The sequence below is a fragment of the Budorcas taxicolor genome, chromosome X, assembly GCF_023091745.1.
Source record: "Budorcas taxicolor isolate Tak-1 chromosome X, Takin1.1, whole genome shotgun sequence".
Classification (NCBI taxonomy): Eukaryota; Metazoa; Chordata; class Mammalia; order Artiodactyla; family Bovidae; genus Budorcas; species Budorcas taxicolor.
Window position 1 is genome coordinate 14,695,409 of NC_068935.1, and position 13,386 is coordinate 14,708,794.

The 13,386-nt window shown below is 41.5% G+C and overlaps 1 protein-coding gene across 1 annotated transcript in view; it reads left to right on the forward strand.

The window, feature by feature from the left end:
- The first annotated feature begins 5,867 nt into the window (after window positions 1-5,867).
- RNF128 (ring finger protein 128) overlaps window positions 5,868-13,386 on the forward strand; it is a 61,872-nt gene continuing 54,353 nt past the window's right edge. Inside the window, exon 1 of the mRNA XM_052663462.1 lies at window positions 5,868-6,466. Coding sequence (XP_052519422.1) covers window positions 5,974-6,466 — 493 coding nt within the window. The 5' untranslated portion in view covers window positions 5,868-5,973. The remainder of the gene's footprint in view (window positions 6,467-13,386) is intronic.

The following is a 13,386-nucleotide window of genomic DNA, read 5'->3' on the forward strand; positions in this document are numbered from 1 at the left end:
GGTCACCAGTTGTCCAAGATGGTACTCGGCCACTTATTTAATGGTAAGAAGCCAGATGTGGTGTCTCATTTCCTGGAGATATGTTAAAGGCTGAACGCTCTTGTCCATCTCTGCACCACCACAGAAACTCCGTGAGACCAGAAACTTAATCAGCTGCTGTGGTACCCTGCTGTTGCTTCTGCAGTATGCTGCTCCGTTTACCAGTTCATCATTAGATAGGCACTGCTCAGGGTGGCTTTCAGTTCAGTGTTGCTGATATAGATATTTGGCAAGGCTAGCCTTTGTGGTAGGATTTGAAGAGTTGAAAAAGACTCCTGGCCCAAATATATCTCTGTCACTGGTCATAGTGACTGAAATGCATGCAAGAAACTTTTCACATGAACTTTCCTTCTTGGGTGTAAGGCAGTGTTAGAATGCAAATACCTCTCTCGAGAGGAAAGATACTGGGTCATTATCGGCTAGTAATACTTAAAGTCAGAAGTACATTGAAATCCTGACTCTATTACTAGCTATATGAGTTTATGGAGTCGCTAATCCTCTCTGCGAAGAGTTGACTCATTGGAAAAGACTCTGATGCTGGAAGGGATTGGGGGCAGGAAGAAAAGGGGACGACAGAAGATGAGACGGCTGGATGGCATCACCGACTCGATGGACATGAGTTTGAGTGAACTCTGGGAGTTGGTGATGGACAGGGAGGCCTGGCGTGCTGCGATTCATGGGGTCGCAAAGAGTCAGACACGACTGAGCGACTGAAATGAACTGAACTGAATCCTCTCTGAAACAGTTTTTTTTTTTTCCTGAAAATAAGGAAAATTGCAGACTTCCCTGGTGGTCCAGTGGTTAAAACTCTGCTTTCCAAGGCAGGGGGTTGGGTTCTATCCCTGGTGGGGGAACTAAGATCCCACATGGCAAAGGTGCAGCAAAAAAATTTTTTTAATGAAAATAAGGATAATAATGGAGGGTTGTGAGAATTTAATGAGATAATGCATGTAAAGAGCATAGTAAATGCTCAACGAACAGTAGCTCTTGTTAGCCTTGGAGACAGTAGGACCCGGAAGGAATACATCTGGAACTGGTAAACTCAGTTTGAGAGCCAGGAAAAGTTGAAGTCTGGTACAGGGAAACTGCTCATAGCAAAGACCCTGGTGGAGTGCTGATAATACAGCTAGGGAAGAACATGGAAACTCTGGGCAGCTGGGGTAGGAAGAATTGGATGGGAGGAAGAGGAAAGACTGAAGCAAAATTACAGTACATCTCTAGGAACTTTCAGGATGCAGTGCTCTGGGAGGTAGTAAGCTCTGACACGGGGAGTGTTCAAGCAGAGGCTGGGTGCTAGCTACCTGTCAGAAATACTCTAGTCTACCCCAGAGTAGACTACAGATCACCTGGGAATTTTGTTTAAATGCAGATTCTGATTCATCAGGTCTGGGTGGAACCTGAGAGTCTTCACTTCTCAGGAGTTCACTGACGATACTGACACTCCCGATCAACAGATCTCACTCTTAGTAGCAAAGGCTCTGTTGCAGTTTGAAGAGAAATCATAGTGAGACAGAGGGATTTGGTTAGGGAAAGCCAGAGAGTTACCCAGTCAAGGCTCCATAAAATGGGAGCACTCTAATGCAGTCAGGATCTAGTCTGGTCCTTAGCTTCAAAAGCTTTGCAATATGATTGGTAGTATAACCAGAGCCTGGGCTCCTGGGGACTGACTCATGCTTAACCAAATTCACAAGAGACCCATATACAAGTCAGAATGCCAACTGATTAATTTCTAATGAGAAGTATAATTTCCAAGAGGAACAGATACTAGTGTTTTCTGATCAGTGCATTATCGCCCTGTAGGCATATTTACATGAGGAGCTAAATGATAATAAGAAGGTTGCTTGGTGAGGGTGGACTCATAGCAAGGGGAGTTCATAGGATGATTTTAACAGTTCATGTCATCAGTCTATGATAGTCTGATACCTCCATCTCCACCACTGGGCTAGAATGGTCTAGGGTGAGGGTGTTAGCCTCAATACCAAGTCTGTTTTATCCTCATACAATTTGCATGATATGTGTAAGCCTAGGTCTGATAACATCATTCATTTGATCCACTTCAATATAAATTTACAATCTAAACTCATCATTACGAAAAGTTTAAAATATAGAGAAAAGGTGAAAAAATATTATAGCAAGCACCTATATACCCACCAAGTAGATTCAACAATTATCATTTTGCCATATTTACTTTATCTCTCTGTGTGCACACATGTGCATTGAGCCTACACTGTTTAACACAGATTGCTGAACTCTTCATGCTCCGGCACAGCCCACTTGACCTGCTCCACTCCTCCTGGCTCCCCCTTTGCTCCCCAGACATACCTAACTATTGAATGGGAGTTCCCGAATGTTCCCTGCTATTTATTATCTATTGCCTATGTCTGAATATCCTTATTTTCTTTTTCCTTGATTAATTCTATTTGTTCATAAAGACAGCCATGCCCATATTGCATCCTATACTCTTCTCAGTGATAACATGTATTACACTATGCTGTTATTTGCTTGCCTCTCTTCGTGGTTCACATGGTAAAGAATCTACCCGCAATGTGGGAGACCCGGGTTCAATCCCTGGGTAGGGAAGATCCCCTGGAGAAGGAAATGGCAACCCACTCCAGTATTCTTGCCTGGAGAATCCCATGGACAGAGGAGCCTGTTAGGTTATAGTCCACGGGGTCGCAAAGAGTCGGATGCAACTGACTAACACTTTGACTTTCTTACTAAACTATGAACTCCTTGAGGGCAGGGAATGTTTCATTTGTCCCTGTATACCTGTACCTCTCAAGTGTCTTGTGATTAGTAGGTGTTCAGTAATCAGAAAATTCAACTGCCAGCTGGACAGTTCTACCTAGTTATATCATGGGTACCTTGAATTCAACATGTCTAAACTGAAATAATTTCTCTTCCTACCAACTCTACATATTTAAAACCCTCCTCCTAATTAAATGACATTCAGTCTTCCAAGTCAAAAACCTCAGAGCAGTCCCTAACTCTTCCCTCTCATTCATCCTCCAAACAAGCCTTATTGATTCTATCTCCAAAATACACTATAATCTGTCCATTTCTCTTTATGTCCACTACCTATTTAGTCTGGGCCACCTTCATTTCTCACCTGGAGAGCACTGGGTTCCCTGCAGACAGAGGATTCCCTGCAGGAGACTCTTGTCTCCTCCAAATTTTTATTCACAGAAAAGCCATAATGATCACTAAAATTCAGATCTGATTTTATTACTCCCTGCTTAAACCCTGATTATATTACTCCTTGCTTTTGGATCAAGTTCAAACTCCTTAACTTTACCCAAAGGACTCTCAAGAACTGACCCGTTTGAACCTCTATAACTTTATCTCTTGTACTCCGGCTTCCAAACACTTGGTGTTTATAGTGTTTATAGAATGTGTAGTACTTGTTGTTTCTCCACATTTTCAGTTTCATGCATCAATGCCTTTTCTTGTATTGTTCTCTGTCTAGAAAGGCTGACACTTTCAAAATCAGCACAATTGTAACCTCCTCTGGGAAGCCTTTTCTTAACTTCCCAGTCTGAGTTAGTTCCTCTTCTCTAACACCCACTACTGCCCTACGCCTACCTCTAGCATATCTCTTACACTATATACATCCCGCTCTGTATACATAGTACAATGATCAGTCTGCTTATTTGTCTCATCAAAAATAATTTATGAGCTTTCTGAGAGCAGAGTTAATGTCTTTTTTTTTTTTATCCCAATGCTTAGCCCATGATTGACATGTAGGAGATTGCAGTAAATATTTAAGAAAAGACAGAATGAATATTAATAAATGTCTCTCCAAACTTCATTATTGTAAACACCTCATAAAAGATCTCTTTTCTTTTGAACACATTGTTTCCTCAAAGTACCATAGAGTTGTTTGTCACGCAAGTAATATTGATTGAATGTTGAGTGCCCTTTACCAGCAATTTCAGACAATTTCTGGAATCATACCATTTCTTTAGACGGCAGATGCTATCCTTTTATTTTGCTCTAGGTAATTTTTATCTAAGAGAGTAACCTAATCAGTAGTTGGGGGGTGCCATACTATTGGTCCCATATACTTCCCTTGACCTCTAAAGTCTCTTTCAACACCTACAGTTCATGGTTCACAAAACTGCCCGTTTATTTGGATTCTAGGTGCTGTTTAGTTATGGTATTAATTTTCCTCTAGGTTTCTCTCAAACCATAAGGGTATCAAGTGCAGAACTGTCCCATGCTTAATCTTTGCAAATAATATTGATTAAGTAAACGTTGGGCCATGGGTGTGAAATGATTGATTAGGAACCTAACAAATGTTGGGCTGGATAAAGTAAATTATATTTATTTGAACTGAAAAAATTGTTAAAACTAAACATTCTGAACATTACTTTCTCTGATTATTACCTCAAAGTAACAACCTTGGTATTCTTTAAAAAGTATTGGGTCCCTGACTGTTTCATAATAATAGTATTTAACAGATATAATTTTTATATTCTGCTAGTGAAGTGAAAGCCTCTCAGTCCTGTCTGACTCTTTGCGACCCCATGGACTATACAGTACATGGCACTCTCCAGGCCAGAATACTGGAGTGGGTAGCCTTTCCCTTCTCCAGGGGATCTTCCCAACCCAGGGATCCAACCCAGGTCTCCCACATTGCAGGCAGATTCTTTACCAGCTGAGCTACAAGGGAAGCCCTATACTCTGCTAAGCACTGTTCTAAGGGCTTTATGTGTATGAACTCATTTGATCTGGACAAGTCTATGAGGTAGGTACTATTATCACCCCCATTTTATAGATGATGAGGAAACTGAGGCACGGAGAAGTAATTTTGCCAAGGTTGAAGGTTATCCATGTGTCAGACACCAGAAGTATTAATTCAGTTTAATCCATGCTTACTTATTGAGCACATACTAAATTAATAACTAACAGGGTAAACGAAAATTGTATACTTAAAATAAGGAGAAATCTTAACGCCAAAGTGCCATGAGCGAATTGTCAAGGTGAATCAGGCTCATTTTTGTTAGTGGGCAATGGAGAATGATTGTGTAGATAAGGTCATGAGTTGGCGGAGACATATCCGGTTGGGTAAATCTGGTTTGCGGAAGATGGAAGAGGCTTACTTTCAAGGAGTATGAAAACAGTCAATCTTTTTTTGAGAGCTAAGATTAGCTTTAGAAGGGGCACCTAATGCAGTAGATTTAGGATGAGGTAAAGGTGAAAGAAAATACACAGGTATGACGCTTGTTTAGAGCAGGAAAGGAAAAATTAAAAAAAAAATAAGATAATGGGTTCTTCCTGCCCCTCCCCCCCCTTAGAAGATTAGTAAATAGCCTGCTTAGGTACCCCCCACCTACCCAAATTCTCTGGACTGCAACTCAGACCCTTCAGATCTGGGCTTTTTAGAAGTGCTTTTCGCATTCTGGCACCTTAAGCCTGAACAGCCTTGTGGGCAAACGTTACGAGGGAAAAAATACATTCTTGCAGTTCAAAATGGACTCGAATCCTACCAGCGAGCGTTTCTGTTCGCGCTGATTCCACAGTTCCTCACCTGTCCGTTTTTCATACTACGACTCGACACACCTGACCACACAGCTTCCGATCTTAGTCTAAAGCCTTCCCTTCCTGCTACCCTTTTAAGAGGCGGTCCCGCAGTGTCCTTTCCTCCCTCCCAGCCACCTCTACCCCCGGTCGGCGGGGCGGAGCTTCGCGCTAAAACCCCGGAGCCCGACGCGGCCCCGGCAGTCGCGAAGAGGAGTCGAGCCACAAAGGGCTTCCTCTGCGGCAACATCTCCGGCGCGCTACGTGCCCGCCGGCTCTGACCCAGCCCGCCGCGCGCGCCAGTCTCTCCCCGTCCTCTCCCTACCTGGCGCTCACCTGGCCCAGGCCGGGGTCCCGCCGAGAGTCGGGAAGGCGCGTGCCAGGGGCGCTAGGGAACCTCAGAGCGCGCATACCATGGGGCCGCTGCCGGGGGCCGGGGTCTTCTGCCGCGGTGGTTGTGGCTTTTCCCGATTGCTGGCCTGGTGCTTCCTGCTGGTTCTGAGTCCGCAAACCCCCGGCTCCAGGGGAGCCGAAGCCGTGTGGACCGCGTACCTCAACGTGTCCTGGCGGGTTCCGCACACCGGAGTGAACCGCACCGTGTGGGAGCTGAGCGAGGAGGGCGTGTACGGCCAGGATTCGCCGCTCGAGCCCGTGGCTGGGGTCCTGGTACCGCCCGACGGGCCGGGGGCGCTCAATGCCTGTAACCCGCACACGAATTTCACGGTGCCCACGGTCCCGGGGGACTGGGGCAGCAGCGTGCAAGTGTCTTGGTTGGCCCTCATCCAGCGCGGTGGGGGTTGCACCTTCGCAGACAAAATCCATCTGGCTTACGAGAGAGGGGCGTCTGGAGCCGTCATCTTTAACTTCCCGGGGACCCGCAATGAGGTCATCCCCATGTCTCACCCGGGTGAGTGCAGCTATCCAATTGCGCCCCATCAAACCCCTGCCGAGGCCATTTTTTCCATATTTCTCTCAGGGTATTCCTCCCCCTATCCCCTTGCTCCGAAGGAAAACGAGTGTCCTTTCTGTCCCCATCGAGTGAGGCAGGGTCCTCTCTTCCCCAAGCTGCACCCTGCATGGGGGGTTGGGCGGGAAAATCCTTCAGAATTTGCCTCTTTGGTGGAAAAGGGTAAAAACCAACGGATTGCGGGGGCTGGCAACTCGAGAACTGTTGGGGTTCTTTGCGTCGTCTTTTCCTGCTGTTTGTGAGGGTGCTTGCATGGGGTGGGCATTGGTGGTGGGCACTGGGTTTGATATGACTGGGAGGCAGCCTAACCGAGAAGCCCATCTGGAAAATCCCTTCCTCAACCTTGTCCTGATTCACAGCCTCAGGCCCGCCGCAGATTTTTTTCCCTCCGCTCTCCCTGTTTTCTCTGCGTGTTTCCTCGAATCAGGTACAAGATTGTGTTACCGTGCCCTGTTAACCTCATTCCAGTTTTGTTGGAAACTATGTTCAGCCCTTGGATCCTTCTCTGCCCCTGGGTCTCAGGTCCCAAGTGACTGTTGGGATCGCTGCTTTCCTTGGCCTCTGGGGAAAAAAAAAATCTGATTTAGTTTATTGAGTGACAAAACAGGTGCCATTAGTGTTACTTAAAAGGGAGAGGTTTATGCACGAGGCTAGCAAGGACCTAGACTTTGGAAAATGTAATCCAGGTGGATCTTACATTTGTGCAGATGAGGTGGGTTACTCTTTTTCCCTTTTCAGTTATTCTTCCAGAAACCTTCTCCCTATTGAGGCATTCATACCATGTGTACATAGTGATCCTAGGCCCCAAAAGACAAAGAAAAAAATGTGGGGGGATAAAAAGGCAGAGACACATACTGGCAGTATATCATAGTTGTTGAGAGCTGGGCCTCAAGTCAGATGTTGGTTAAATTCTCGCTCCATTGCTTGCTAGTCCTGTGACCTTGAGCAACTTATTTGAAGTCTAGCCTGGGTTCCCTCCTCAATCAAATGGAAAAGAACTAAGAATGAACCACTCCCACAGGTTTGCCAGGAGGATGAAGTGATTATCCTTTTAGGAGTCACTGGAGAGATGAATCTGCTTGTTTAGCTGCTGGAGGTTTTGTGTTTTTCCTAAAACAGTGTGTCTGGCCCTGCCTAGAGAGCACTTGTAGAGTGGCTGGGTGGTATAATGGAAAGGGTACTGAACTGGAACTCAGGAGATTTGAGCTCATTTTAGTCCCTTCTGTGCCTGTACCAGCTTTGTGACCTTGTACAGGTTACTCACTTAGTCAAATGATAGTACAGAGGTAGGAGGGGGAGGCCAAGTTGCAGATTGTGCAGAGACAAAAATGAACCAAATAAACTCCCTTCCAGCTCTAAAATGCTGTGATTCTTAGATTTTATATTGAGTAAAGATAGCCGCACCTCTATCTCTTTTGGTTGATAATTCATTGATTAGAATGAAAAGACTTTTTAAAGGCTGATAGAAAGGAAGAATAAGGACTCATAAATTTTAAAGTCCTTCCATTTCAATTGGCTACTTACATGCAAGGTTTTGACTTTGCCTCCTCTAAATGAGATTCGTTTGCACGGATGATTTGGAATTGAAAAGTACTCTTTAATTAGAGAGTTCTGGTTTAGACTGCTTTCATCCTACTTCTGTTTAAGGATATAAGCTTATATTTATCTGATAGTTTTAGGGGACAATAAAATTAATTTTTTTTGCATTCCTACTATGTTCCAGGCACTCTGCATACATCTTACTTATACTTTGTGGAGAGATAGTATGGTGTACTAGGAAAAGCACAGGCATTGTAGTCAAGAATGAGAATCAAATTCTGAATTTACCACATAATAGCTTTGTGTCCTTGGTCAGATTTTTTAACTTTACTGAGTCTCAGTTTTCCCATCTATAAGATGGAGATATTTACATTGCTGTGATCATTAAGGATACTGTATGTAAACTACCTAGCAGATAATAAATACTTAGTTAAAAGTTAGTTATTATAATAGGCTAATGCTAACAAGATGCAAAAAAATTAATGAGCAAACATAGGCGTACACAACTGTCAGGGTAAAGACAAATACACTGGGAATCTAAGCATGGCTCTTTTGTTTCAGAATACTATATAGAAATAAAGCCCTAAATAGCAATCACTTAATTAAAACTCAGAAGAGTGTTTTGACACTTTAAAAAATGAATTATTATCTGAGATGTAGCAATGAATTATTATCTGACTGTAACAATGTTACACTTAGGTTAACTAGCTGAAAGAGCTAGCTAGTTACTTGAGAAATGGAATCACATTTCTCCCTTTAACTCCTGGAGAAACTACTTTTCAACACAGGGGGAAATCACTTTGCATTTCATCCATGTATGTTGTTAAATATTTTGTTTGCAAAGTGCTGTGTTGTTTGCTTTGCGCATTCCTGAGAGTAATCCCAGGTTTCGTTGTAATCTCTGGTCAAAAAACGATTTCTCTTGGATCCTAGTGGCAAAGAGGTAAGACTGAAGTTTAAGTGTTGATTAACTTAATATATATTGCCATGAATTCTACAAGGGCCGCCGAATGTGGAAAAGTCATTGCTGTGGACTTTGTTTTACAAAACCTTTCTCCACCCCTTCTTACAGGGGTCTGTGCTTGAATTGTCCTTCACTGGAATTAGTGCTGATCATCCACACTCCTACCTATCACAGTTCTGTGACCATGAATATCCATTTGTTTCAAGTAATAGAGCTAACTGGTTTAGAGCAGTAGCTTTAAAACTTCTGTATATTGGAGAGAAACTCCACTATCTAACAGCAACCAATTAGAAATTCAGGCTGTTTTTATGGATAACAAATTTTCCCAAAGGGTAGCTATAGCCTTGCAGCAACCTAGCAGTTTATTTCTGTATACTATCTTCCAGAAAATCTTGATTCTTTCAGGTAAAAAATTATTAATGATAGATTTCTATTAACAGCTGATCCTGCAATCTCTGGATATTTTTCATTCAAATTGATCCAGAAACGGGGAAGAAAGTTCAGAGAAAATGTTGGTTTCACAGTTAAATCACTATTCGTGTCTTATTTAAATATGAAAATCAGATAAGAAGCGGCCAAAACTTAGAGTAAGCACTAAAGCCGTCTAAAATGCAGGGTTGTCACGATGAGACACGTTGCGCATGCTCTCGTTATTGCACAACTAACTAGACTGCTTTCCCAAGCAGATGAGCCTGAGCCTTGCATGCTTTCTAATTGAACACAGCCCACGGGTTGAAGTGGTGTCAGTACTTCCTTGTATAGTTTTCCTTGAGTCAACATGTGCAGGCATGAGTTTATTGAAAGACCTGTGCAAAGCTTCCACCTTCATAATCCATGACATGCTCACCAGAACTTGAAACATATCAAAAGGATGGCAGGAGAAGCATTATTCCTGAGGGCTGTAAAAAAGTGAATGAACCAAGCCATTTAAGTTAATGAATGATTTGGAGGTCTCCCTTGGAATAGAGTTTGCTATATAAAACAGTTGCTCGTTGTATACACTGTTGAAAGACTTCTTAGAGCATATTAAGAAGATGACCTTTGCCACTTTTTCTTTATTTATTTTTTATTTTTTGGCTGCTCAGTGCAGCATGTGGGATCTTAGTTCCCCAGCCAAGGATAGAACCTGTGCCCCCTCCAGTGGGAGTCAGGAGTCTTAACTGCTGGACTGCCAAGGAAGTCCCCAGGTTTTTTTTTCTTTAATTGAAATATACTTGTGTGCTGATTTACAGTGTTGTGTTAATTTCAGGTGTATAGCACAGTGATTCAGATGTGCACACACACACACACACACACACACACATATATTCTTATTCAGATTCTTTTCCCTTATGTGCCATGCTTAGTTGCTTTAGTCATGTCTGACTCTTTGTGACCACATGGACCATAGCCCGCCAGGCTCCTCTGTTGGTGGGATTTTTCCGGCAAGAATGCTGGAGTGGATTGCTGTGCCCTCCTGCAGGAGATCTTCCCGACCCAGTGATCAAATCCACGTCTCCTGCATTACAGGTGGATTATTTGCCTGCTGAGCCATTGGGAAGGCCCAATTCCCTTGTAGGTTATAATAAAATATTGAGTATAGTTCCCTGTGCTATACAGTAGGTCCTTGTTATTTTATATAAAGTAGTATGTATATGTAAATCCCAAACTCCCTCCCCGTGCCACTTACTATTTTTAAAATCTTAGGCCAGTATTTTACTTCTCTATGTCTTAGTTTTCTCCTATGTAAGATGGACATAATAAAAAACTTGCCTGATAAGGTTAATGGAATTAAATGATATAATACAGATAAAGTGTTTAACACAAAGCCTGACATTTAGGAAGCAACTATAATTTTTCTTAGGATAGGATAGTATTTTAGAAATACATTTGGAGTTAGGATAGGGATAGTTAAATGTATTTTAGAAAATGAAAATTGATTTGTATGTTTGTGGTATATAATTTGAAAATGAATAGCCACGAGTACTCCAAGGTCCATATTATCTGATATCTAACTGTAACTCTTTAGGAATAAGTTGAGTAAACTAAATGCTTTACAAGAAAATAATCTTTTGGCCTGCATATGTTTGTCATTCTTCTCTCAAATAACTGCTTGTCCCTTGAGTAACCAATCTCTTTTCCATTCACAAGGACTTTGGAATAGGATTTTCCACTGGTTTATTACCACTCAGTTCCTTCTCAACCATTTGACATTTAGTTTCTATTCTGTTTTGAGTTTTGCTGTTGTTGTTGTTTGTTTTTTAATTTTTATTTTTTACCCCCTAGTAAGTTGACATCAAAAAGAACCTCTTTAGGCTCAAAAAGAAGTTGAGAAGAGATTGGGTGGTGATGATTTACCAAGGTAAAATACCATTCCAAAATCTATTCTCACGTTCATCCTTTTTGATCTCTCTGCAGAACTCTATTTGATATTGTTGACTGCTCCTTCTTTGAAACTCCTTCCCAAGCAGTCTCTTGCTTCTCTTTCGTTTCATTTCTGTTATTTTATTAACACATTCATCTCACACCTTTTCTCCCTTGCATTCACATCCAGGCCCCCAACACTATCCCTCTAATAAGTATCTGCCACGTCCAGTTGATTTAAACTTTTCCTTCTCACATATGTTCCCTTCTCCCTCACAATTGTTATTACACTGCTTACAGTTCAAATGTCTTCTAGTGGAAACAAATGCTTAGCCTCCTAATTGGTCTCCCTGCCTTCAGTCACTTCTTCCTTTCAGTTCTTCTTCCATGTGGCCACTGGAACATAGCTCTGGACACATATATGTCATTACTCAAGAGCCCATTACTTATAATTTTTAGATTATGTTTCTCAGCATGGCATATACACTCTTAATAATCTAGTCCCAACCTATTTTTGAAGCTTTATGTACCTCTTGTCTCATATTGATCCTGAAACATATTCTCTACGCTTTCCCATTATCATTCCTTTGCTCATACTTCTGCTTTTGCCTATGTACCCTTTTCTTCCCAGCTCTGTTGATCAGAAACTTACCCATCCTTCAAAACCCAACACAGATGCCTCCTCATCGTTGAAGGTTTTCATAATTCCTTCTTTTCCTCTTCTCACCACAACCCCCACAACCAAAAACAAAATAATCTCTTATGTCCCATAGAATTCCATCCATTATAAATACTTTCTGCATTTTGCTGGTAGTTTTTGTTCATGTATTTTCTCTTCCTACTATATTATAATCATTTTAATGTTTTATTAATTTCATATTCCCCATAGGAACCTTTATTAACTTCCCTGTTGGCTCAGTGGTAAACAATCTGCCTGCCAATGCAGGAGATGCAGATTCCATCCCTGGGTTGGGAAGATCTCCTGGGGGAGGAAATGGCAACCCACTCCAGTATTCTTGCCTGGAAGATCCTGCGGACAGAAGAGCCTGGCGAGTGTACATGGGGTAGTAAAAGAGTTGGACTTGACTTAGTGGCTAAACAACAACAATTTAGAAACCTTTTTACTGTATGTGCTCTGCAAATACTTGTTGAGTGGCCTTAAATACATAAGAATGACAAAGGATCATAAGGTTCCCTAGAAAACTATCTAAAAAAAGGGATTGAAACTCAATTCACTGAACATTTATCAAGGGTCTACTGTATGCTAAGTACTGAGTTTCCTGCCTCAATATACAAAAAAAGGAGAAATAAGATTATATAAATACTTTAAGATTGCAAGCACCCTAACTTATATGGTGGTCATCATCATGTGCTAGTTTATGGTTTTTAAATAGTAATATGACCTAGATAACAAAGAAATAATGACAGTATTTCTGTTGAACCTTCCCTTTTCTATTTTTTTAATATTAAAAAAATTTGATTTATACCATTAAATTTATGTCTCCAACTAAAATGCTTCCATTGAACATGTTGGTGAATGTTGAATTCCATAGTATAAAAATCAATATAGCTTGATTGATGAATTGTTTTTCCCCTAGTCCATGGAAGATGTGTGTTGTCTCATCTAGAATGCATTTAGTCTCTATTCTTAGGCTTCAGTGGAGGACATAGAGGAGAGTACCAAGGATATTGTCTAAATTATTTTCTGTTTATAAACTTAACTATGCTTCTTGCAGAAAACTTGGAAAATACAGAAAACTAAAAATAAGAGCTCCACATAATTCTACAATGCAGAGACGGTATCGTTAATATCCCTTCTTGTCTCTTTTTCCATATATAGGTATAGTTTGGTATCCTACTTTTATCATGCATATTAATACAGTATTAAGAAAATACAGACAATTTAAAGGAAAACAGAAAAAACCATAAATGTAACCATTTTACCATTTTGGGGTGTTTTTGTTGTCATTTTCTCCCTTTGCTCTGTATATGTATTATGTAAAGAATTATAATT